This window comes from Schistocerca nitens, chromosome 10 (genome assembly GCF_023898315.1).
Source record: "Schistocerca nitens isolate TAMUIC-IGC-003100 chromosome 10, iqSchNite1.1, whole genome shotgun sequence".
Lineage (NCBI taxonomy): Eukaryota > Metazoa > Arthropoda > Insecta > Orthoptera > Acrididae > Schistocerca > Schistocerca nitens.
In genome coordinates, this window is record NC_064623.1 from 81,005,277 (window position 1) to 81,029,687 (window position 24,411).

At 43.7% G+C, this 24,411-nt stretch overlaps 1 protein-coding gene across 1 annotated transcript in view; it reads right to left on the reverse strand.

The window, feature by feature from the left end:
* Positions 1 to 335: 335 nt before the first annotated feature.
* The window catches only part of LOC126210591 (luciferin sulfotransferase-like), an 80,819-nt gene continuing 56,743 nt past the window's right edge, over positions 336 to 24,411 (reverse strand). The window contains exons 5-7 of the mRNA XM_049939859.1: positions 23,195 to 23,315; positions 13,559 to 13,653; positions 336 to 1,359 (exon numbers count right to left, since the gene is read on the reverse strand). Of these exons, the coding sequence (XP_049795816.1) occupies positions 1,051 to 1,359; positions 13,559 to 13,653; positions 23,195 to 23,315 (525 nt within the window). The 3' untranslated portion in view covers positions 336 to 1,050. The remainder of the gene's footprint in view (positions 1,360 to 13,558; positions 13,654 to 23,194; positions 23,316 to 24,411) is intronic.

Below are 24,411 nucleotides of genomic sequence, written 5' to 3' on the forward strand. Positions count from 1 at the left end.
AGTTTAAGAAGTGGATAGTTCAAAAAGGGGCATATACTGAGAAGATGCGTTGTACATACATTCAGATTAAGGACTTGCAACGGGAAAGAATACAGTTCTGTAGGCCTGCAGGTATAGATATAAAATGAGGGTTCAGGCGAGTTAGGGGCAGAAGGGTAATCGGGTGGCAGGAAACATATGTAGTGGGGGAAGGGAAAGAAACTGGGAAAGAGAAGAGAGGATTTTACAGTGCAGGTATAAATAAAGGATTCGTGTTGGATCTGAATTTGAAGAATGGAATTTGTTTAACTGTATCAAAGTGAGAATCGATTGAAGTTTCGTTGGGAGAGGGCAGAGCAGTTTTAAACTTTATTTTGTGACAGGTCGCAGATCGTACATTTGAATTCGGTGCCTCATGCGTTTCATGGATCCACTGGTAATGATGCCCGGTTTGAGAGGTGTTGAGGCTGTTGTCACAGTGTGCTACATTGCGTATAAAATAAATGTCAGTTTATCAAGATAGGTAGAATTGCCAGAACTAATAAATGTCACTATTCAAGGCACACTATATACGGTTCATCTCGTAAGAAGAGGGTGAGAGTAAAATATACATGTCCATAAGCGGTCATTTAGATGCTGAGTCCAAACAAAATAAATGTGATGTCCCAGGTTCTAAGTGAAATCCAGAGCACTTGTTTGAAGAGCATCAGCCAGTCTGTAAACACTCACATACCATAGACGATAACATGAAGATCACATGAAAGTAAATCAATAACTACTGATTGGCAACTTGTTGATATCTCGCAGATGACCGCCGATTTCACTTCTGAACTGACTGGACTGCTCGACAGTGTCCCACTACTTGGCTGGTGTGCAGACGTGGAGACTTGTAAATACCAGTCGAGAAGGGTAGTTGTTTGCGCTGTATTTCTGGAGATGTGACTGGGGTAAGGAGGCAGTGTGGCAAAGTTGCTGCCTTCTGTAAACATGCTGTCATTATGCTGTTGACCCCTGTCAGACAGGCAACCTGTCAGACACAGGTGCACCACGGGAGGGTAACGGTAGCTGGTCTCAGATGGGGCCATCGTACCCGGTGCCACGGATGTTGTCCCGGATCCACTGGTCGAAGCGGCGGTCCACCTCCGGAGACATGCGCTGCCTGGCCCGGCCCACTGCGCCCTCCCTCATGAAGGCCTGGTCGGGAGGCGCTGGCGGCAGACCGATGCCGGCCCTCAGCCTCTGGACCACGGCGCTGTAGTTGGTGGCCGGGTTGTCCCTCATACTGCTAAAGCTCAGGTGCTCCTCCAGCTGCCTCACCTGCTCCTCCGTCAAGCTCTTGCCCAGGAAGGCGGCCGTCTTGCGGATCACCGCGCCCAGGTCCTGCCAACAAGCCACCAGCTACGTCATCTTGCAAGTATGCTACCCAATCTTCATTCGGAAGAATATTGTCAAGACACTCCGGTAAATACACTACTGGCCATTACAATTGCTACACCAACAAGAAATGCAGATGATAAACGGGAATTCATTGGGTAAATATATTCTACTAGAACTGACATCTGATTACATTTTCACGAATAGAGCCTGAGAAATCAGTACCTAGAACAACCACCTCTGGCCGTAATAACGACCATGATACGCCTGGGCGTTGACTCAAACAGAGCTTGGATGGCGTGTACAGGTACAGATGCCCATGCAGCTTCAACATGATACCACAGTTCATCAAGAGTAGTGGCTGACGTATTGTGACGAGCCAGTTGCTCGGCCACCATCCACCAGACGTTTTCAATTGGTGTGAGATCTGGAGAATGTGCTGGCCAGGGCAGCGGTCGAACATTTCCCGTAACCAGAAAGGCCCGTACAGGACCTTCAACATGCGGTCGTGCATTATCCTGCTGAAATGTAGGGCTTTGCAGTAATCGAATAAAGAGTTGAGCCACGGGTCGTAACACATCTCAAATGTAACGTCCACTGTTCAAAGTGCCGTCAATGAGATCAAGAGGTGACCGAGACGTGTAACCAATGGCACCCCATACCATCACGCCGGGTGATACGCCAGTATGGCGATGACGAATACATGCTTCCAATGTGCGTTCACCGCGATGTCGCCAAACACGGATGCGACCATCACTATGCTGTAAACAGAACCTGTATTCATCAGAAAAAACAACGTCTTGCCAATCGTGCACCCAGGTTCGTCGTTAAGTACACCATCGTAGGCGCTCCTGTATGTGATGCAGCGTCAAGGGTAACCGCAGCCGTGGTCTCCGAGCTGATAGTCCATGTTGCTGCAAACGTCGTCGAACAGTTCGTGCAGATGGTTGTCTTGCAAACGTCCCCATCTGTTAACTCAGGGGTCGAGACGTGGCAGCACGATCCGTTACAGCCATGCGGATAAGATGCCTGTCATCTCGACTGCTACTGATACGAGGCCGTTGGGATCCAGCACGGCGTTCCGTATTACTCTCCTGAACTCGCCGATTGCAATTTCTGCTTACAGTCATGGGATCTCGACCAACGCGAGCAGCAATGTCGCGATACGATAAACCGCAATCGCGATAGACTACAATCCGACCTTTATCAAAGTAGGAAACGTGATGATACGCATTTCTCCTCCTTACACGAGGCATCACAACAACGTTTCACCAGGCAACGCCGGTCAACCGCTGTTTGTGTATGAGAAATCGGTTGGAAACTTTCCCCATGTCAGCACGTTGTAGGTGTCGCCATCGGCGCCAACCTTGTGTGAATGCTCTGAAAAGCTAATCATTTGCATATCACAGCATCTTCTTACTGTCGGTTAAATTTCGCTTTTGTGGCACGTCATCTCCGTGGTGTAGCAATTTTAATTGCCAGTGGTGTACTAGTGGCAGACAAATGTACGAACTACCTCAGCAGACTGCACCTAAATCCAAACTGGTGCCCAGAAAAACAAGAAAAAACGGAAACAGATTTGAGAATCTGTTATATATGGCGATCAATTTGGCATTAGGGAAGGCAAAGCCACCGCTGGGGCAAATATGACAGTTAACAATGGAAGTAATACTTCAGAAAAATCCACATAATTTGATTAAATTTTTTGATCTACAAAAATCTTCCCATTAGATAAGATGGAACAATAGGTTTAAACTCATTAAAATAATTGGTATACGTTACCAGGAAATAGAGGCAATATAAAGTGAGACGAAAAAGAGCACGAGATAGCCATATGCACGTATACAGGTCACGTACACAGGGTGTAGAAGGGCAGTGTATTGATGGAGCTGTCATTTGTACTCAGGTGATTCACGTGAAAAGGTTTCCAACCTGATTATGGCCCCGTGACGGGAATTAACAGACTCTGATCACGGAATGGTTGTTGGAGCTAGACAGGTATGACATTCTGTTTCGGAAATCGTTAGCGAATTCAGTAATCCGAGATCTACAGTGTCAACCACCCAGATGCCCCATTATGGCCTATTAGTGGCCACCATGGAGAGAGTCTCTGCTTTTGTAGACCAACACCTTCAGCCTATTATCCACAACCTAGAAAAGTACAAAAGATACCAACCATTTCCTCACCAGGTCTCCACAATTCCTGCTTGTCCACCACATGGTGCCCTGCTCCTCAGTACCGATGCCACTTCCTTTTACACCAATATCCCTAATGCCCATGACCTTACCGCGGTTGAACACTACCTTTCCCAATACCTGATGGATTCCAAACCTACAGCCTCCTTCCTAGTCACCCACACCAACTATATCCTCACCAACAATTACTTCATATTTGAAGGCATCACATACAAGCAAATCCAGGGTATGGTTATGGGCACCCAGATGGCACCATCCGATGCCAACCTATTCATGACGCATCTAGAGGAATCTTTCCTAAACATAATCACAAACCCCTCACCTGGTTCAGATTCTTTGCTGACTTCTTCGTGATGTGGAACCAGGATGAGGACACCCTATCCACATTCCTCCAGAACTTCAACACCCTCCCCCACCTCCATATACCTCATCTGATACTACTCAATAACAAGCCACCTTCCTCGATGTTGACCTCCACCTCAAATATGGCTACATCAGTACCTCCACCCATATCAAACCTACCAATCACCAGCAATACCTCCACTTTGACAGCTGTCACCCATTCCACACCAAGAAGTGCCTTCCATACAGCCCAGACGCCCATGGCCATTCATCTCTAGTGACAAGTGGTCCCTCTTGAAATATACCAAGGGTTTTCACTGAGGCTCTCACAGACTTGTAAGTACCCTCCCAACCTTGTACAATAACAGGTCTCCATTGCCTTATCTCTCCAGCCACACACTACCTCCCAATGTACCACCATCTGGGCAGAGAGGAGTACACTCCTTGTGACTCAGTATCTCCCAGCATTTGAGCAAATAAATCACATTCTTCGCCAGTGTTTTGACTATCTCTTGTAGTGCCTGAAATGAGGAATGTCCTACCTACTATCCTTCCCACGACTCCCACAGTGGCAGTCCGCCACCTGCCGAACCTACAAAATACCCTTGTACATCCCTGGACGACCCCTGCTCCCAACCCCTTGTCTCATGGCTCATATCCCTGCAGAGCACTAAATGCAAGACCTCTCCCATACATTCTCCCACCACCACTTACTCCACTCCAGTCACAAGCATCACTTATCTCATCGAAGGCAGAGCTATGTGTGAAACAAGTCATGTGATCTACAAGCTAAGCTGCAATCAGTGTGCTGCACTCTACATGGGTATGACAACCAAAAAGCTGTCTGCCCACATAAGTGGCCACTGACAAACTGTGTCTAAGTAACAGGTGGACTTCCCAGTTGCTGGGCACACCACTGAACATGATGTTCTTCATTTCAATGTTTGCTTCACAGCCTGTGCCATCTTGATCCTTTCCAACAACACCATCTCCTCTAAACTGCACAGATGGAAACTCTCCCTGCAATATATCCTATGTCCCCATAACCCTCAATCTTCATTAGCTATTGTCCTTATCCACCTAGCCCCTTAACTGTTCTCATTCCAGCATTACACTGTCCTCTATTCCACCTCTCTGCTCCAGCCTCCTCGTTACTCCCACAATATGGTTGCCTCTCCCATCATGCGCTGCTGCTCGCAGTCTGGTCTCAGATGCCAGAGACTGTGGACATGTGAGTCCAAGTTGCCTTCACGTGTGTGTTGTCTAATTCTAATGAAGGGCGGTTTGGCCAAAAGCTTCGTTTAACAGTACTTGTGTTGTGCCTATCTGCGACTCAGCAACTCCACCATATGGTGAGTAGCAGCTATTCATAATATTTCTATATTCCATCTTGGATTTTCCATTGTTTTACATCTGCACTGAAAATCATGGGCGAATTATGTCAGCCATTTGGAAGGAAAACTGATACGGGATAATGCTACAGCTTATCGCCTTTATTATTTAATTGCGTTTAAAAAAAATGAGATTCCGTAATATGAAGCTAGAAAATCACAACATTTAACCAATAACTCTGGGAACAAAATCAAATGGAGCTGAGGTACGCTGCCTGTCTTTTGCAGACGATTTTGCAATACATTTACAATATCGGAAATGAGTTACTTAAATAAATATTCTGGAAGAAATGTAGAATAGAACTGGTCTCGGAATTTCAGCTGAAGAGACAGACGATAGAACCTGTGTCAGAATTTCTGCTGAAAAAATTAAACTTATGACAATTTTTTTTTTTAATGTGGGAAAAATCCACAGAAACACAAGCATGTAAGACAGAGCCAGTTTGTAAATTTAAATATCTTGGAAGGCCCATTTAAGAGAATGGACTAGAAAAAAGTGCAACAGATGTAAGATCGATGTACAGAACATACAAATTTCACCGTCTTTTGTTAGGGAAAGACGTTGCCGAAAACCCAACAAAATTCTTGTCTACACAAAATCATTAAGCGAGTCGGTGCCTCCAGTCACTCGTCGGCCAGTGTGGCATGACAACAGAAGACAGCAAAGGGAAAACTGAGGTTTTAAATTTTGCGTTCAAAAAATCATCCACGCAGAAAACTCGTACTGACTTACCGCTGTTTGGACATCGCACAGACTTTTGTATGGAGCACGCAGAAATAAGAATTCCTGAGGTGGAGAGGAAGAAAGTCACCATGTACCGATGGAATTCCAGTTCGGATTTACATAGACAGCTCTGCGGCATTCGCTTCTTACTTAGCTTGCATTTATCTCGAATTTCTCTTCCAGTGAAAAGTCCCCAGCAACTTGAAAAAAGAATGTGATTCCTGTGTATAAAAAGAGCAGAATGAAGGGCACTCAAAACTACAGAGCAACATCCTTGACGCCGGTGTTTTTCAGAATTATTGAATACATTCTGAGTTCGAATACAGTAAATTTCCGTGAGATAGAAAGGTATCTGTCTACAAAGCAGCACGGATTCTAGAAAGCATCCCTAGTCCAGAATTCAGCTTGCACTTTTCTCACTCGTATCCTGAGAATCATTGATGAAAGGCGACATACAGATTTGATATTCCTCTAGCCCCGGAAAGCGTTTGACAGAGCGGAAGACGTCGCTAACTTTATTTTAGCCATTATACTTTGCTAAGGTTCCGGCAAAATGCGTGTTGGATTCGTTTCTTCCCTGATATCGACAGTATTTTCATTACATTACCGCTTTCTCCACATAATACGGACTTGTTTGAACTTTCCGGTTTCTAGGTAGATGAAGTAAGAATATTATTCATCTCCCCTGGTCTCACAATCAGTCACTGGGTGTCCGATGTCGCGCGAAGCCGTCGTTAAGTTGCTTCTTAAAACCCGGCAAACTGATAGCTAAACACTTAAGTACGCAATGGTAATTACTATAGCATCGACACGACTACGCAGTGACGGATGGTTTTTCGCGGGTTTATGATGCACAGCGAAGCGATTTGCTCCTTCTGAAGACAAGAAAATCTTTTCGGGGCTTGGTGACTATAATCACTGAATTTCCAGAGACTGCAAGGGAAAGCGGTGCGTGAGAGGCATAATGGCCAGCAATAGATCATATACATTCCACGGGAAATTATTACAATAATAAACTGTGTGATCAAAAGTATCCGGAAACCTGGTCGAAAATGACTTACAAGTTCGGGGGCCCTCCATTGTTAATGCTGGAATTCAACATGGTGTTGGTCCACCCATAGCCTTGATGACGGATTCCAATCCCGCAGGCATACGTTCAATCAGCTGCTGGAAGGTTTCTTGGGGACTGGCAGCCCATTCTTCACGGAGTGTAGCACTGAGCAGAATATGGAATCGGTGGGTTCAGGAGGGTAATACGAACGCCGTGCTGGATCCCAACGGCCTCGTATCACTAGCAGTCGAGATGACAGCCATCTTATCCATATGGCTGTAACGGATCGTGCAACCATGTCTCGATCCCTGAGTCAACAGATGGGGACGTTTGCAAGACAACAATCATCTGCACGAACAGTTCGACGACGTTTGCAGCAGCATGGACTATCAGCTCGGAGACCACGGCTGCGGTTACCCTTGACGCTGCATCACAGACAGGAGCGCCTGCAAAGGTGTACTCAACGACGAACCTGCGTGCACGAATGGCAAAACCTCATTTTTTCGGATGAATACATGTTCTGTTTACAGCATCGTGATGGTTGCATCCGTGTTTGGCGACATCGCGGTGAACGCACATTGGAAGCGTGTATTCGTCATCGGCCTACCGGCGTATCATCCGGCGTGACGGTATGGGGTGCCATTGGTTACTCATGTCGGTCACCTCTTGTTCGTATTGACGGCACTTTTAGCAGTGGGCGTTAGATTTCAGATGAGTTACGACCTGTGGCTCTACCCTTCATTCGATCCCTGCGAAACCCTATATTTCAGCAGGATAATGCACGACCGCGTGTTGCAGGTCTTGTACGGCCCTTTCTGGATACAGAAAATTTTCGACTGCTGCCCTGGCCAGCACATTCTCTAGATCTCACACCAATTGAAGACGTCTGGTCAATGGTGGCCGAGCAACTGGCTCGTCTCAATACGCCAGTCGCTACTCTTGACGAACTATGGTATCGTGTTGAGGCTGCATGGGCAGCTGTACCTCTACGCGCCATCCAAGCTCTGTTTGACTCAATGCCCAGGCGTATCAAGGCCGTTATTACGGCCAGATGGCCGGCCGGGGTGGCCGAGCGGTTCTAGGCGCTACAGTCTGGAACCGCGCGACCGCTACGGTCGCAGGTTCGAATCCTGCCTCGGGCATGGATGTGTGTGATGTGCTTAGGTAAGTTATGTTTAAGTAGTTCTAAGTTCTAGGGGACTGATGACCTTAGAAGTTAAGTCCCATAGTGCTCAGAGCCATTTGAACCATTTTTAGTTATTGGACAAGGGGGGAAACATTGGTGAGAACGCGTTGTCCGATCCGGACTACAAGGAAAGCACGGGTACAAGTTCTCGCAGATTTAATTGGAATAAAAACTTTATTCTGGCAAAAGACCTTATTGACTGCGAAACCAATTTAAGCATTTTGATATCCTTATCCAAAATCCTTATTTTAAGCTACACAAAAAGTCTGAACTTAGAACGGACTATGTTCCGAAGTAGAGAGATACGAGTCGACGGCCAGAACAAGAGCGTCTTAAGGAAAGGACACAGCCAACGGACCACCGTTGCAGTTTTTTTTTCTTTTATTGGATTTCGATCCCCCCGCCCGAGAGGGGGGGGGGGGCGGATTGCAGCAGCATAACACACCGGTCTGCAGCCTACAGAAAAGTTAAAAAACAGAATTAGGACATATAACAATAAAAGCAGGCGACAAACTGGTGACTGTTAAGAACTGAAACAAGGTGAAAAAGTTGCGAAGAAAATATAAAAACAAAAGGTCGGTGATGCTCATTAAAACACATAGTAGGCAGACAGGCACAATTTAAAAATGCGGCGATAGTCTGGTTTCTCTATAGAGGCGACACGGCGGAAGATAGGAGCGGGGGGTGGACCTGGACCGATGAGGGGGAAAAACCGTTGCAGACGGAGCCTCTTTGTTTTGTATGTTGGGATAGAACACCTTTTAGTGGAACTACCCTATTGAACGAACCAAAGAAGCACCCTTTGTTGGTGGATACCATTCACAATTAATGTTGAAGATTCGATGGGTAGATCACGTAACTAATGAGGAGGTATTGAATAGAATCGGGGAGAAGAGAAATTTGTGGCACAACTTGACTAGAAGAAGGCATCGGTTGGTAGGACATGATCTGAGGCATCAAGGGATCACCAATTTAGTATTGGAGGGCAGCGTGGAGGGTAAAAATCGTAGAGGGAGACCAAGAGATGAATATACTAAGCAGATTCAGAAGGATGTAGGTTACAATAGGTACTGGGAGATGAAGAAGCTTGCACAGGATAGAGAGCTGCATCAAACCAGTCTCTGGACTGAAGACCACGACAACAACAACCTGTGAAACGAACCAATAACTAAAGCAACACATTTTTTCTAGGAAATTTAGGCTGAAAAAGTCAGGTATGTGTTGTCACTTTGCTTTGTTTCATGAAGTTCTCACAGATGGCGACGGTATACATATTCTGCAAAATGGCGTCCGTAATGGAGGTGCGTTCCAAGCAGAGATCTCTCATTGAGTTCCTTTTGGCAGAAAACCAGATCATAGCAGTTATTGAGAGGAGCTTGCAGAATGTCTGTGGAGACCTGGCAGTGAACAAAAGCACGGAGAGCCATTGGGCGAAGTGTCTGTCGCCATCGCAACAAGGTCTAGGCCGGCTGGCCACACACAGCTGGGAGCCCAGCGCTGGAATGTGCGGACACTATATTTCGAGGACATCCAGCGTTCACAATCAAACACGTCGTTGCACAACTGGACGATTCTGGTGATGTTGCTGACACACTCATCCACCATTTGGGGTACTCAAAAGGTGTACGCCCGCTAGCTTCCTCGCTTCCTAAAACAAAGCCGTAAAGAGGACCGTCTACGCGGAATTGCTCGCGCATTACGAGGCCGATCGTGACAGTTTCTTTTGTCGAACATCGTCACAAAGAGATGAAACGTAGGTTCACCACTTCGAACTGGAAACAAAACAGCAGTCCATAGATCAGCGCCACACGGTCCCTCCGGAGAAAAAGAGAAAAAGTTCATCATGGGTTGCGAGTAAACTGGCGTTGCTACGGGAAACTTACTCCAAAGCTGAATACGCGAGACAGTGGCAAAACGTAATGAACAAGTGGCATGTAAAATTAAGCAGAAGTGCTGTACTCCTGCGCAACAATGCAACGCCCCACACAGCGCGCGCAGCGAATGCTTTGCTTCAACGCTTTCAGTGGTAAGTTTGGAAGCATCCACCGCGCATTCCAGAGCTTGCAGCACGTAGTTTCCATGTGTTCGTCTAACTGAAAGAACATTTAGGGGAAGAGATTGTCCAATAATGAGGATATTCACAGTGTGGTCCTGGAATGGCTTCGCGAGCAAGGAGTGGTTTTCTGGCGTCGAGGAATTAAACGATTAGTTGAACATACCGATCGTTGTTAATAGAGACTCGTGACTGTGTCGAAGAATGCAGCTCTGTCACTTTGAAGTATAGTCAACATTCAGTACAAGCTACGTAGGCTGCCACAATAATGTGTAACTTACTTTTTTTTAGGTCCCTCGTAGCTGAATGGAACACAATTATAAACCACCAGCATGACGCAGAAACGTGAGGCAGCGAATTATTGTTATTAAAACTATTATTTGTAACTCCGTCGAAAAATTTACAAATGATAGTTTTAAGAACAGAGCTACTTGAATGACATATTATTAGAAAAATAATCGGTAAAATACAAGCTACACTTCGTTGGTAAATGAGAAGCAACAAAGGGTTTTACGAAAATTTAGAGTAAATATTTGGAGTACTGGCAAAGCGAAGATTAGTCTTCTTTGGACACCTCTACCGAATGAACGAGAACAACCTAAAGAAACTAATCTTCAAATAGTTCTGGAGGAAGAAATCGACAATAGCATGCCTTACAGGAGTGAGAAAAGGACTGAAAGAAACAACATCAGACAATCGGAAATAGAAACTTTGAAACTGAAAAAAGTCTGGATTTCAAAGTTATTATATTTCAATACCACGTTACATCCTTCTGGGACATTATCATATTGTGTAAAAGTAAGAGTCTGATGATGACACAAAAGAACAAACCACACTGTTTCTCTATCTGAAATAATTCAAAGCGGTTGCTGCACTAGCCGGCCAGAATAGAATGGAATACATTTTAGGAAGACACCTCTTTGAAAATAAAATACTAAGTTTAGAAGGGGTTCAAGGCAGAAGCAATAACAAATCGGTATCAACATAGGCAGAAGAAAGGAAAAGGCGACATGGCTAGAAAATATGGGAGTATTGAAAACATAGGAAACAATACAAAAAAAGAAGAGTATAGCTGATAGGTTGTCCTAGGTCGTCGACACGAAGATTAAAAAAGCAGACATCAGCGAAGCAAATGTACCCGTTCTCTAAGTAATTAGTATTCTGAAAGGATGCATAAATTAATCAGCGACGCCGATTTGTGGATGATCCTGAAATGTCGGCAACACGCGTTACACGAAACGTGAGTAAGTTGTATACATTGGTAGGCGGAAGCAAAACTTCTTCTCACGCAAACGCTCCGTGAGTTACCGTAGAGTTACTCTAGTTCGAGACGACAAGTCGGAAAGGCATTTTTTCATTCAGACTCGTGCCTTTCCCGAGTCCATGTTCCCCCTTTTAAAATGTTTAGCGGAACACGCCTACCGTACATCCTTCCTGTTCCTAGTACACTCAGTATAGCAGGAATAGAAAGTATCAGAATATAGACTAGACAACGACAAAATAACATGTTATGTTTATTTTAGACCCAGTCACATTCTATGACACAGTCATTACCGATTTCGGCCTAGAGTGGCCATCAGCAGATGTTACATTACGGAAGAAAACGGAAAATAATAGCTGATAATAAGTCAGTTATTCATCACCATATATGGAAAGTCGTACCGCTACCGGCACACTTCTGTATTGACGTACGTATATTGATTCAGTATTGCACCATGGTTCGACACCTTGTTACCAGGCAAAAATGGGAATACAAAATATATGACATGCGTAAAATTCAATGTTCATCCTATAGCCTTTATATTCCGCATGTGAAAGACACCCATTTCTGATTAACGGAGTAGGCCTTAATTCTGAAGTTAAATACTACTGCATAAAAATCTTTGTGTGTTCGTTTTAAAGCTTCTTGTAGTGATAGTTTTCTTCCATATAGATGTAATATTAAAATAATTTAAGCAAGTTCACGTAAACTGGTGTCTGGCAGCGGGATCTAAAAAAACATTTTGCAAAACTTGTGAGGCCAGGGAACGTTAGCTCCAATCCAAAGGGAAGACGAACAAAAATGTGTGGAGACGAACTGTTGTACGAGAGACGACGACAATCATGTATTGTGTTATACATTTTGTAAACTAGCTCACAAGGACGCTCACAGATTACATGAATATGTGATGGAGAGGCTGACATTTTGCTGGCGGTACCACGGCAGATTCCACCAAATTGATCAGACTGCGGCGGTAGCGTCATAACAGATTCGATAGAAAGGCCAACGCCGACAACGATAGTTGAACTACGCATGTAGACGTCGCAAGCAGGAGGTAAAGTTAAATGAAAATCTAATGATCATGGTGGATTTGAGTGCTAGAAATGGTTGTGAAAAAATATGGGTTTGTCAGTAGGATTGAGAGAGTCTGCCTGCTTACACATCTCTGTTTTTGAATACGCATGCCTATACCAATCTCTTTGGCGCTTCAGTGTACAAGTGAAAGCAAAAACCACGAAAGTAGGAAACACAAAAGTCAATGTCACACTAGACACGGGAAATGGCAGTTGACATGTTACGAAATCACAACGGCTGCACAAAAATATGGAGGCTTCCAGCCGGTTTCGCAGATCAGGGAAATCTGCCTGGCTTTCAAATAATGAGTTAGACTCTGATCTGTAGGTATATTTCCTTTCAATTATAAAAATTGCATTGTTTTTAAATCTATAACGAATATGTGACAGCGAAAAAGTCACGTAATATTCCAGCACATCCACTGAAGATGCTCCGTCAAAATAAAAAGTATAGCGTCCGACACACGAATCTTTAGTGCTGTACCCCACCTGATTCCATTTCTTTGTAATCCTCTTCTAGATACGCAAAGTGAATCAATTACGTCTCACTAATGCCTTGTTGTTGAAATTCGAATGCTATAATACTACACAAGCACTTCCGGCATCCCTCTGAGCCAGTGCCTCAGAATTCTAGTCTCTCGTATAGTGAAAGCGTGTGACGCTGTTGATGTAGCGTCTGACGGGGCCGTTAAATTCCGCTGCCCCTTTGATGTAATTCGAGCGGAGTAGTCTGTACGTCCGCTTCGGGCTTTAGTCCTTCCTTCCCAGCACTCCCTGATGAGTCACGCGACCTCCACACACTAAAGTGTTGACAGAAGGAAGACTAGAGTACAGAACTAGAGTCTGCCCCATGAAACCTCCACCAAACACTTTATAACATTTTGGCTCTAACGAATCAGCCGTTACATTACTGCTAGCCTATTCTCACCTTTTTCATATCTTCATAGGTGTTCCATAGAACGTTTGGCTCGTTTCGCAGTTTCCAGAATTCCAGAGCGCTGCTCCAGTATGGAGAGTAGTTGACTAAAACAAAACGAGATAGAACCTGCAATTAAAATACATCGCATCCCAAGTGACAGACAACTCGCTTAATCTTGATTATGTTTAGTACCACACCTGACATTGATGTTAATGATTAATAAAACCCATGTCAGCTGTATTATTACTCAATAAGTGTGTAATAATACAAGCAAGGCGGTTTTTGTTAAGCATCAACAACTCAATTACACCAGAAACAAATGTTTTCTCTTGGTGGAACAAACGAGATGTCATCCTCACGTCAAACTGCCAGTTCGACGCTTTTATCAAGCCTCTTTATGCTTTAATAACTTCACTTGTAAGGTGTCAAGACGTAACAACATGCTACAAGTAGACTCTTTCACAAACATTTTGTTGATGTTGCAGTCTTCATTCCGAAGACTTTTTTGATGCACCATATCCTGTGCAAGCCCGTTCATCTCCGAATAACTACTGCAACATACGTCCATCTTAATCTGCTTACTGTGCCGACCGGTGTGGCCGTGCGGTTCTAGGCACTTCAGTCTGGAACCGCGTGACCGCTACGGTCGCAGGTTCGAATCCTGCCTCGGGCATGGACGTGTGTGATGTCCTTAGGTTAGTTAGGTTTAAGTAGTTCTAAGTTCTAGGGGACTGATGACCACAGATGTTAGGTCCCATAGTGCTCAGAGCCATTTAATCTGTTTACTGTACTCATCCCTTGGTCGCCCTCTACGATTTTTACCACCCACACTACCCCGCAATACTAAATTGGTGATCCCTTGATATCTCAGAATGTGTCCTACCAACCGATCCCTCCTTCTGGTTAGGTTGTGCCACGAATTTCTTTTCTCCCAAATTCTGTTCAGTACCTCCCCATTGGTTACTTGGTCTACCCATATAATCTTCAGCATTCTTCTGTAGCACCACGTTTCAAAAGTCGCCTGATTAACGGATCTAAAATTCCAGTCTTCGATCCGTAGAACATCAGTTTCGTTTCTCCCGATGATGACATCCTCCTGTGAGCCACCGCCCGGAGATCCAAATGGGCGACTGTTTTAGCTCTGGAGTATTTTACGCAAGAGGACGCCATCGTTTAACTATACGGCAGAGCTGCATGTCCCCGAGAAAAATTATGGCTGCAGTTTCCTTTGCTTTCGGCCTTATGCAGTAGCAACACAGCAAGGCAGTTTTTATGATGTTACAAGGCCAGATCAGTCAATCATCCAGACTGTTGCCTCTGCAACTACTGAAAAGGCTGCTGCCACACGTTTGTCTGGCCTCTCAACAGGCGGGCTTCTGTCGTGGTTGCAACTACGATAAGGCTATCTGTATCGCTGAGGCACGCAAGCTACCCCATCAACTACAACATCCATAGATCATGAAGGGACGAACATAATAACATCAACAAATCTGTATCTGCAATACACCGTTGGCGAAAAGTGTTGAGAACCCTAGAAATTTCGGACGTGTGCTGTTTACATAACAGTAAATAAACCTTTTAGTTTAAAAAGTATTTTGTCGGCATCGAGAAAGGCCAAAACAATGATCCACCTCAAGCCACCAATAAAATATCTTCTTGATTCAGTAATTTACTAACAGCCGAACACAGGAAGAATTTTTTAATAATAATTAACTAATATAGATAACAATTAAATTAATTAAAATACAAGAAAATGTGACAACCATGTCGCCGGCCGCTGGTGGCCGAGCGGTTCTGGCGCTACAGTCTGGAACCGCGCGACCGTTACGGTCGCAGGTTCGAATCCTGCCTCGGGCATGGCTGTGTGTGTTGTCCTTAGGTTAGTTAGGTTTCAGTAGTTCTAAGTTCTAGGGGACTTATGACCTCAGCAGTTGAGTCCCATAGTGCTCAGAGCCATTTGACAACCATGTCAGAATACATAACTTACATATGTGTGGTCTAGGTCGTATTATGTGTGTATTATTAAAAAAAATTCTTCCTATGTTCCACTGGACATACGATTGTATGCAGTACATTTGATGTGTTGCATGGCCTATTACAACCGTGTGGTATGGCTTGGCTCTGAGCACTATGGGACTTAACAGCTATGGTCATCAGTCCCCGAGAACTTAGAACTACTTAAACCTAACTAACCTAAGGACATCACACAACACCCAGCCATCACGAGGCAGAGAAAATCCCTGACCCCGCCGGGAATCGAACCCGGGAACCCGGGCGTGGGAAGCGAGAACGCTACCGCACGACCACGAGATGCGGGCCCGTGTGGTATGGTTTTATGAATGATAGCGTATACATATGTTCATATACCACGCTATATTTGAGTAAAACAGTGAAAACTATTAACAACAGCATGACATAGGCGGAGGCATATGTGCTCTAATGTTACATATAGTTTTAGTGATATAGAATGTGTTTTTGAGCCACTTAAATAGTTAACATGATACCTGTCAGTTGTTAACGTATGTTCTGTATTTTTTATAATAGTACATTTCTTCTCCTCATTGTACAGGCGCCTGAAGATGGCATCAATACAATGCCGAAACTGGTAGCACATAGTAGTTCATAAAGTAAAATAAATTTCTACAATACATACGGCTATTGGCAAATTACTGAATCAAGAAGTTCATACCAGCCGTCGTCCCACGATCCATAATGGATCAACGAAGAATAAAATACCTGGTGTAATAAAATTTGTCATTTGAATGTTTTTCTGTGTACTAATCAGTTCGCTTCATTCGCTCGTTGTGGACACGTACCACTAATGTAGTGATCTTTTCCTGTATGTATCTGTGACATCGGTGATACTAGTGCATTAGGCCTGAAATAAACGAACTTAGTTTAGTAAAACGAGTGCAGATAAAGCTTTTGCATGAGCAAGCGAGATCGCAGGTGAAGATTTCGAAAACTGTGAAATTTTCATTCCGATCTGTACAATATGTTATTGAGCGATTCGCCATGACCGGGTGGCATGTTAATAGGCGCAGAATCTGCCGCTAGTGAATCATATCAGACCGTGGGGACAGTAGTAAGAGAGTTGCTAAAAAATATGAAGAAAACCTTCCTAGGCCTCGTTGCTGAGTTGTCGGAAAGTTCCAATAAAAGATATCTGCTAGTACCATTCGTAGACGACTTCAAGAAGCTGGTCTAAAAAGCTGTACAGCCAGGAAGAAGCCATCGCTCTCTGACAAGAATAGAAAGGCACCGTGTGAGCGGTCTCTAAAACACCAAACGTTCACCGAACAAGACTGGTCAAATATCGTGTGGTCTGACGAAGCAAACATTCAGGTAGGTTACTCAACTTGATGCTCTAGCAACACATTCCAGTTTGGGTACAAAACAAAAGGAATTATTTTAAAAACTCATGAAAGAATTGTGTGTAATATTTATAGAAATTTCAGATTTTTGGTCCACAGGGTGCGACCTACAGTACGTCCGTCGCCGGATGGGCGAGGAATATGTGGTACCTGCCGTAAGACACGGCGGAGGGAGCCTCATGGCGTGGTAGCGCTGCAGGAGGGGGTTCAAATGGTTCAAATGGCTCTGAGCACTATGGGACTTAACTTCTGAGGTCATCAGTCCCCTAGAACTTAGATCTACTTAAACCTAACTAACCTAAGGACATCACACACATCCATGCCCGAGGCAGGATTCGAACCTGCGACCGCAACGGTCTCGCGGTTCCAGACTGAAACGCCTAGAACAGCTCGGCCACTTCGGCCGGCGCAGGAGGGGGACAAAAGTCGTATGTGAAGATAGCATGGATTCCACAAAGTGCATAGACGTCCTAGAATCTGCTTTATTGCCCTCTTTTAAAACTCTTTTTGGCAGTACAAAAATGGAGTTAAATTCCAGCACAATAACGCAGCCTACCATAAATCTGTACGCACGATGACTTGGCTTCGGAAAAATAACATCGAACTGCTGGACTGTCCTGACCAATGACCGAACCTGAACCCTATAGAGCATTTACGGGATTTACTGAAGCGCAGTCAGGCGGCACACAGCAAAAAGAATTCCTGCTGCAACAAGAGCAAAAGATGAGTCCACCAAATACTGATCGTGTGTTACTAATAAACATTATAAACACAAACAAGCTGTTTCTATTTACTTAATTTCTTATTTTTCACAACAGTCAATATTACCTAGGATGCTCAATATTTTTGACCAAGCATGTAATATAGCGTCTTCGATCACAAAGTTTTGCTAGTGTGTTTTGGAAATATAATTCCATTATTATTTATTTGTTTATTTCTCGGCCATCAATCTTCTGATTCGTTTCATGTAGCTCACCACAGATTCCTCTTTAGTGCCTCTTGCAACCTAGGTACTCCATTATTTGCTGGATGAATTCCAGTCTCTGTCTTCCTCTGAAGTTTTACCCTCTACAGCTACCTGTAGCACCACGGAAGTTATTCACTGATGTCTTCACAAATGCCCCATCATCCTGTCCTTCTTCTTGTCAGTGGTTACCACTCGTATTTCTCTCTTCTTAGAATTTATGGGTAACTTCCGTATTCATTATCCCATCAGGCCACCTACACTCTAACAACCCTCTATAGCACCACATCTAAAACATTGCATTACAACCGCAGCCCACGTTACATTTCAAATACTTCTAAATTTCTTCGTCAAATTATGGAGGCCCATATTTAATACTAACAGACTTCTTTTGGCAGGAAGGTCCTGTTTGACTGTGTTAATATGATTTTTTATGTCGTCCTTGCTGCGTCCGTCAGGGTAATTTAGCTTCTAAAGCAGCAGAAAAATGGTTCAAATGGCTCTAAGCACTATGGGACTTATAATCTGAGGTTACCAGTCCCCTAGAATTAGAACCACTTAAACCTAACTAACCTAATGGCACCACACACATCCATGCCCGAGGCAGGGTTCGAACTTGCGACCGTAGCAGTAGCGCGGTTCCGGACTGAAGCGCCTAGAACCGCTCAGCCACAGCGGCCGGCTCGAAAGCAGCAGAATTCGTAGCATACTCTACTTCGTGATCCCCAATTTTGATCTTAAGTATCTCGCTATTCTCATTTCTGTTGCATCTCATTACCTTTATATTTTTTCTCTTTACTCTCAATCCATATTCTGTACTCATTATACCGTTCATTCCATTCAACACATCCTATAATTCTTCTTCACTTTCACTGACGATAGCGAATTCATTAGCGAATACTACCATTATATTCTTCCATTCTGAATTTTAATTCCAGTTTTGAACCTTTGTATTACTTCCAATAGCGCTTCTTCAGTGATAGATTAAACAGTAAGAAACGCAGTGTACATGCCCGTGTAATATCCTTTGTAGTCCGAGTATTTCGTTCTTGGTCTTCTATTCTGACTTTTGCCTGTTGGTTCTGCTCTTTACCTGTAGCCTACACTTCTTTTCCACAGAATTTCAAACAGCTTGCTACGCTAACGAGGTCGAACGCTTTTGGTCTGTCGACAAATCCTATGAATGTGTCATTATTTCCGTAAGCCTTGCTTGCATTATGAAGTACAACGTCAGGACTGGTTGTGCAATTGCATTCCTAGTCGTTTTCTTATTTCCATTTCAATTTAGTCCTTCGTGTGGTCGCGGTATGTTTGTCGGCTTAATCAAAATGGCTCTGAGCACTATGGGACTCAACTTCTGAGGTCATAAGTCCCCTAGAACTTAGAACTACTTAAACCTAACTAACCTAAGGACATCACACACATCCATGCCCGAGGCAGGATTCGAACCTGCGACCGTAGCGGTCTCGGCTTAATCGTTGACAAACTGTCACTAACACTATTATTTCAAGAAACTTTTTTTTATTATTATGGACTAAGATCATAATGAAGTTACGTGAAAATTGTAAATAATCAGGTCAATATTTGTGAAGTGTAAGAGCAAGTGTCAATGTTTTTCATTTATTGCTCACAAAGTGAAATAAAGTAACGAGGAGTGGTTGGGGAATCCAAATATTATTCACTGCGGCTGTTTACTGTTGATTAACTGATCTCTACATTGAACTGTTCATTTTTATAAATACGGGTCATATACCACTTAAATTTTACGCATTTAATGGTTATTTCATGGCGCTCCTATTCCCCAAAATATCAACTGATGCCAGAGAAGACTTATGGCCTTTAGAGGAGAAAAGTGCAAAGGGGGGAACAATCTAAAGTACGCCTAACTATTGTTCACTGCAGCAACGCGTCAGGGACACATAAATTGACACCACTGGTGATCGGACGCTAAGTAAACCCGTGGTGCTTGAAAAATGTTGGTTGGTTGGTTGGTTTTTGGGGGAAGAGACCAAACAGCGAGGTCATCGGTCTCATCGGATTAGGGAAGGACAGGAAAGGAAGTCGGCCGTGCCCTTTCAGAGGAACCATCCCGGCATTTGCCTGGAGTGATTTAGGGAGATCACGGAAAACCTAAATCAGGATGGCCGGACGCGGGATTGAACCGTCGTCCTCCCGAATGCGAGTCCAGTGTGCTAACCACTGCGCCACCTCGCTCGGTTCTTGAAAAATGTAAGAAAGTACAATGTAAGAAGGTACATACATTTTATTTTACTTTCGTTTAATTTGAAAGTTAATTCAGTACAGAATAGCTTCAGCTGTAATGTTTCGCTGCAGTCGTATTGTGAATGTGATTTCTTTTATTGCAGTGAATTACAAGGTAAATCGAAAAGCATGGATGACATCTACTCTTGTTAGTTATTGGCTGCCTTCGCTTGATAGAGAGATGCCAATGAAGAGTAAGAAAATTGTATTGCTGGTGGATAATTGTAGTGCGTATAACAACATGCTAGCGTTGAAGAACTTACTAACTTACGTCCCCCCACCTGTACTTCGGTTCTTCAGTCACTAAATAAGGGGACGATTAAGAACTTTAAGACAAAATACCGTTCACGTTTAGTTGAACGCGTGATCGCAAGAAAGGTGAGCAATCCCTAAAGTTTCAATGTGAAGCAGGCTTGTGACATGATTGCTAGTTCCAGGAATAGTGTATAGCCGAATGTGATTGTAAACTGCTGGAAAAATGCAAGAATTTCCGAAAGTGAGAATGTTGGTGAGAAACATTTATGGACGGAAAAACGCAGGATGATATTCAAAGTGATTTGGAGATTTATTCAGTAGTTACTGGCAAAAGCATAGATGCTTCAGTAGTTGAATACTTGTCAGTGGCTGATGCGTTGGTGTTTGAAGCATATACCAGCGAATCTATCATCGAAGAGTTAAAGGATAATTGAAGATTTTGTCGATGACAGTGATGTGATAAGTGCGAAGCCCCCTCCTCTGATGGAGCTAACAGGTCAGTTGGAGACCATTCAGCACGTAATACCTTCAATACCCAGTGTTTCAGCGCAGCAGTTGATGCCGTTAGAGGAGATAGAGACAATATTCACAAGAGAATCTTTAAGAAAAAAGATACAAAGGAACGTATGTTAATTTCCCAATTTCAATATCTCTGTAACATCGCAATTTGGTTTGCTCAAGCAGTGAACATACCACATGCGTGCGTATCAGCTTGACTGGCGGCAGAAAGTATTGATTGAGAATGGGATTACGACCCAAAAAATAGTAGACGAAAGATAAACAGAATAAAAAAAGTGTGACTATGGGACTTTTATTTCGAAAACAAAGATCTTAGCCTCATTTCGTTTTAACAACATCTACCTAATCGTGCACTATCTGATGCAGGGGATCTGGCGCTGGTGTCTGGAGCATAGTCGGCGTTCTAACTTAGCCCACAGGAGTTCTACAGGGTTCAGCGACCACACTTCAGGAACGTTGTTGTTCACAAGTGTTTGGTTCACAGATGCTGCTTTATGGCAGGGTGCATCGTCATGCTGGTACAGACAAGCATCGTCTTCGATCTGTTCCCCTGCTGTATAGAGTACACAGTGCTGTCAAATGACTTCATCTGTGCTTAGTGTGTCCACCCCGATAGCTGAGTGGTATCCCGCCGCTGTTTATGTTTTGATTAATAATTACTGCATAAGAAGTCACCCTCATTCTGCCATCGGCCTTTTTGAAGAGGAGCGGACAGACGTTCCAGGGCACTCTCTTGTCCTAGTCGTGGGAAACTGCCCCTATTACAATAATAATAAAAAGTGAGCATGACGGGCTGCTGTCCTAAGGGGCCCGGGTTCGATTCCCGGCTGGGTCGGGGATTTTCTCCGCTCATGTACTGAGTGTTGTGTTGTTTTCATCATCATTTCATCCCAATACGACGCGCATGTGGCCCAATGTGGCCTCGAATATAATAAAACTTGCACCAAGGCGGCTAGACCTGCCCCATGAGGGGTCTCCCGGCCAATGACGCCAAACGCTCATTTCCATTTTTGTGCTTAGTGTTTCACCGAGTGCAGTATGAGGACCACACCAAAACCGCGAGAAACACGCTCGTACCACAACACCACCACCTCTGGACTTCCGTCCTACAGGTGCTCACAAAAAACCTAAACACTTGTCTTCGATTGCCACAGACTATAGCGTGATTCACCAAATCGGTGGTTTTCAGTCGTCCACTGCCAGGGCAGCATAACTCTTTACATCAGCTCAAGTGTCACTTAAAAACATGCGTGGTTTATGAGGAGTTGCTCGACCATTGTACCTGCGCTGGCGTAAGGTGTCACCAGCACACCGGTCGGCAAAGATGTAGCGCGAAGATCGATAGTGGGCGCTGGGTGAAGCGCGCCTGTCGCAAGAGAGGCTAGAGACACACTGACAAACAACAGGCCGCCAACGCCCTCTCGACAGCAGGTATTTAGGCCTCCACCGCTGACTGGGTTGCCTCACGGGCTCGCTCTGCCAGTTTGGAGTCTGTTCACAGAGCCAGTATAGTTCATCACGGCTTACAACAGTACACAGAGACCCGATTATTGACTGCAGCAGGACTTGTACATTACCAGCAGTGAGACTAAGTTTGTAAGAGCGAGATTATCGATATTGTCTGCAAAAGGACTATTACTGAGGAGCTTGTTCCACAACACATGCTCTCCATTCCAGTTAACTAAATGTTCATCTAAATAAAGAACTGTATTAATTCACATGTGCATTTGTGTTGTAGAAAGAAGGCACTGGTCACCCGTAACAACAATCTTTCCTTTGCTTCCTTGCTGTACAAGACACTAAGGTGGTGACGAGGATAATTCAATGGCGACGATAATACTTGTATTGTTACTGCTACCCCATTCCTTGTAACTCCGTACCCACAGTCACTGCGCCACCTGGACTGCTGGCAGAGCTTTGGATCAGAGTACTTCCTTTCGCTGATGCTATGCCATTTTTTTTTTTTGTTTATCTGTGGTTGAGACCTCGCGTTTCCACTTCACAATCACATCATCAAGAGTCAACTTGAGAAGCTTTAGGTTACAAAGTCCACCTTGCAGTCTCCTGACCGATCCATTCTGTTGTTACTGCTTCATTACTGACTATACAATACTCCCCCCTCCTCTTATGCTATCAGGTCCGCCTCTCGCGACATCTTGTGGTCGATTCCGCATTACTTAGGACTATTCCGGTACTTTTGGGCCAGCTGATGTACATTTATCGCAACAGAGTCGGCATTCTATGTCTTAATTACGGATTCAACCCACTTACCCACATTCTCCAGAAAGGCTTCAATAAATTCGTCCACTGAGAGTTGCATGTTCATCAGCAGACGACGGTGGTGGTAGTACGATATAGCAGTATCCTTCGGATTTCGGCAGACGTACACAATCTGTGAAGGAAACAGCATTCACTGTAATCGGGAAAACAAGTTACAACGTGTGACGAAGAAAGCGGGGATCTTTTTATTTCCTCTCTTTTTTTGCCATCTTTATATTCGTTTTTTCACTTTCAACTAATTACCATTAACATACATAATTGAAATTTGCATTTTCATAAAAGAGAAAGGTTTTCCCTCAGTTTTAAAGAATATAACACCAGATCTAATTTTGTGCTTAGTTTTGTGTATGTCATCAATTTCCTAATTTATTTTGATTATTCTTAGTTAATATCTCTCATTATAGGGTGAAATCAGTAATTGTTCTGTGACTTAAATTCTATTGTTGACTTACAAATAAATATAAATACTGTAATAATGATAAATATTTCGAAAAAGAATCACTAGGATTTTTAATGTGTATATTGGACTCTGTTCAAAAACACGTTAGCAAAGGCAGCTCTTAATTAATTCCAAAGTAATTACCAGTTTCATCAAAAGTATTGTTTTTATAACAATATCTGTTAATTTCATCATTTAAACAAATACTTCGGCTTAACCCTCGTGGTAGAAGAAACTGTTAAAAAGAACGAATTTTTAGATGTATTTAGTTAATTTAATGAGTTATGTTTTAATTGTAATTTCTGTAAATTAAACATGAAACAATATATAGTTTCAGTACCTATTATTCAGATGATATATAAAGGCCTGATTTTTGGTCCCGGGAGAGTCATTCCTCGGTCGATTTTCAGACGAGGAATCTGTGCTGGTGAGAACAACAACAATGCATCGACTTAACAGTGGAATAAGTGTAACACAAATAGCCTGTGTGTTGAAAAAATGACAGTGCCTGTTCAATACGTACTGTATTACTGTGCAAGAACTGTAAAGTGTATGGCTATGTTTATACTGCTCATAGACCTTCAACAGTAATTATACAAGTACGCTCATGTTTGACTGCAACGTATTAATGAGGCTTATCAAAATTTGCCAATAGTTAACTGTCCATATAGCTGTGAAGTATTAGGGGTGGAGAGGGGGGGGGGCTATGAACAGTGAAAGTAAAGAACTGTGAAACGCAACTGTGCAGCTGTCGGCTACATCATTTACA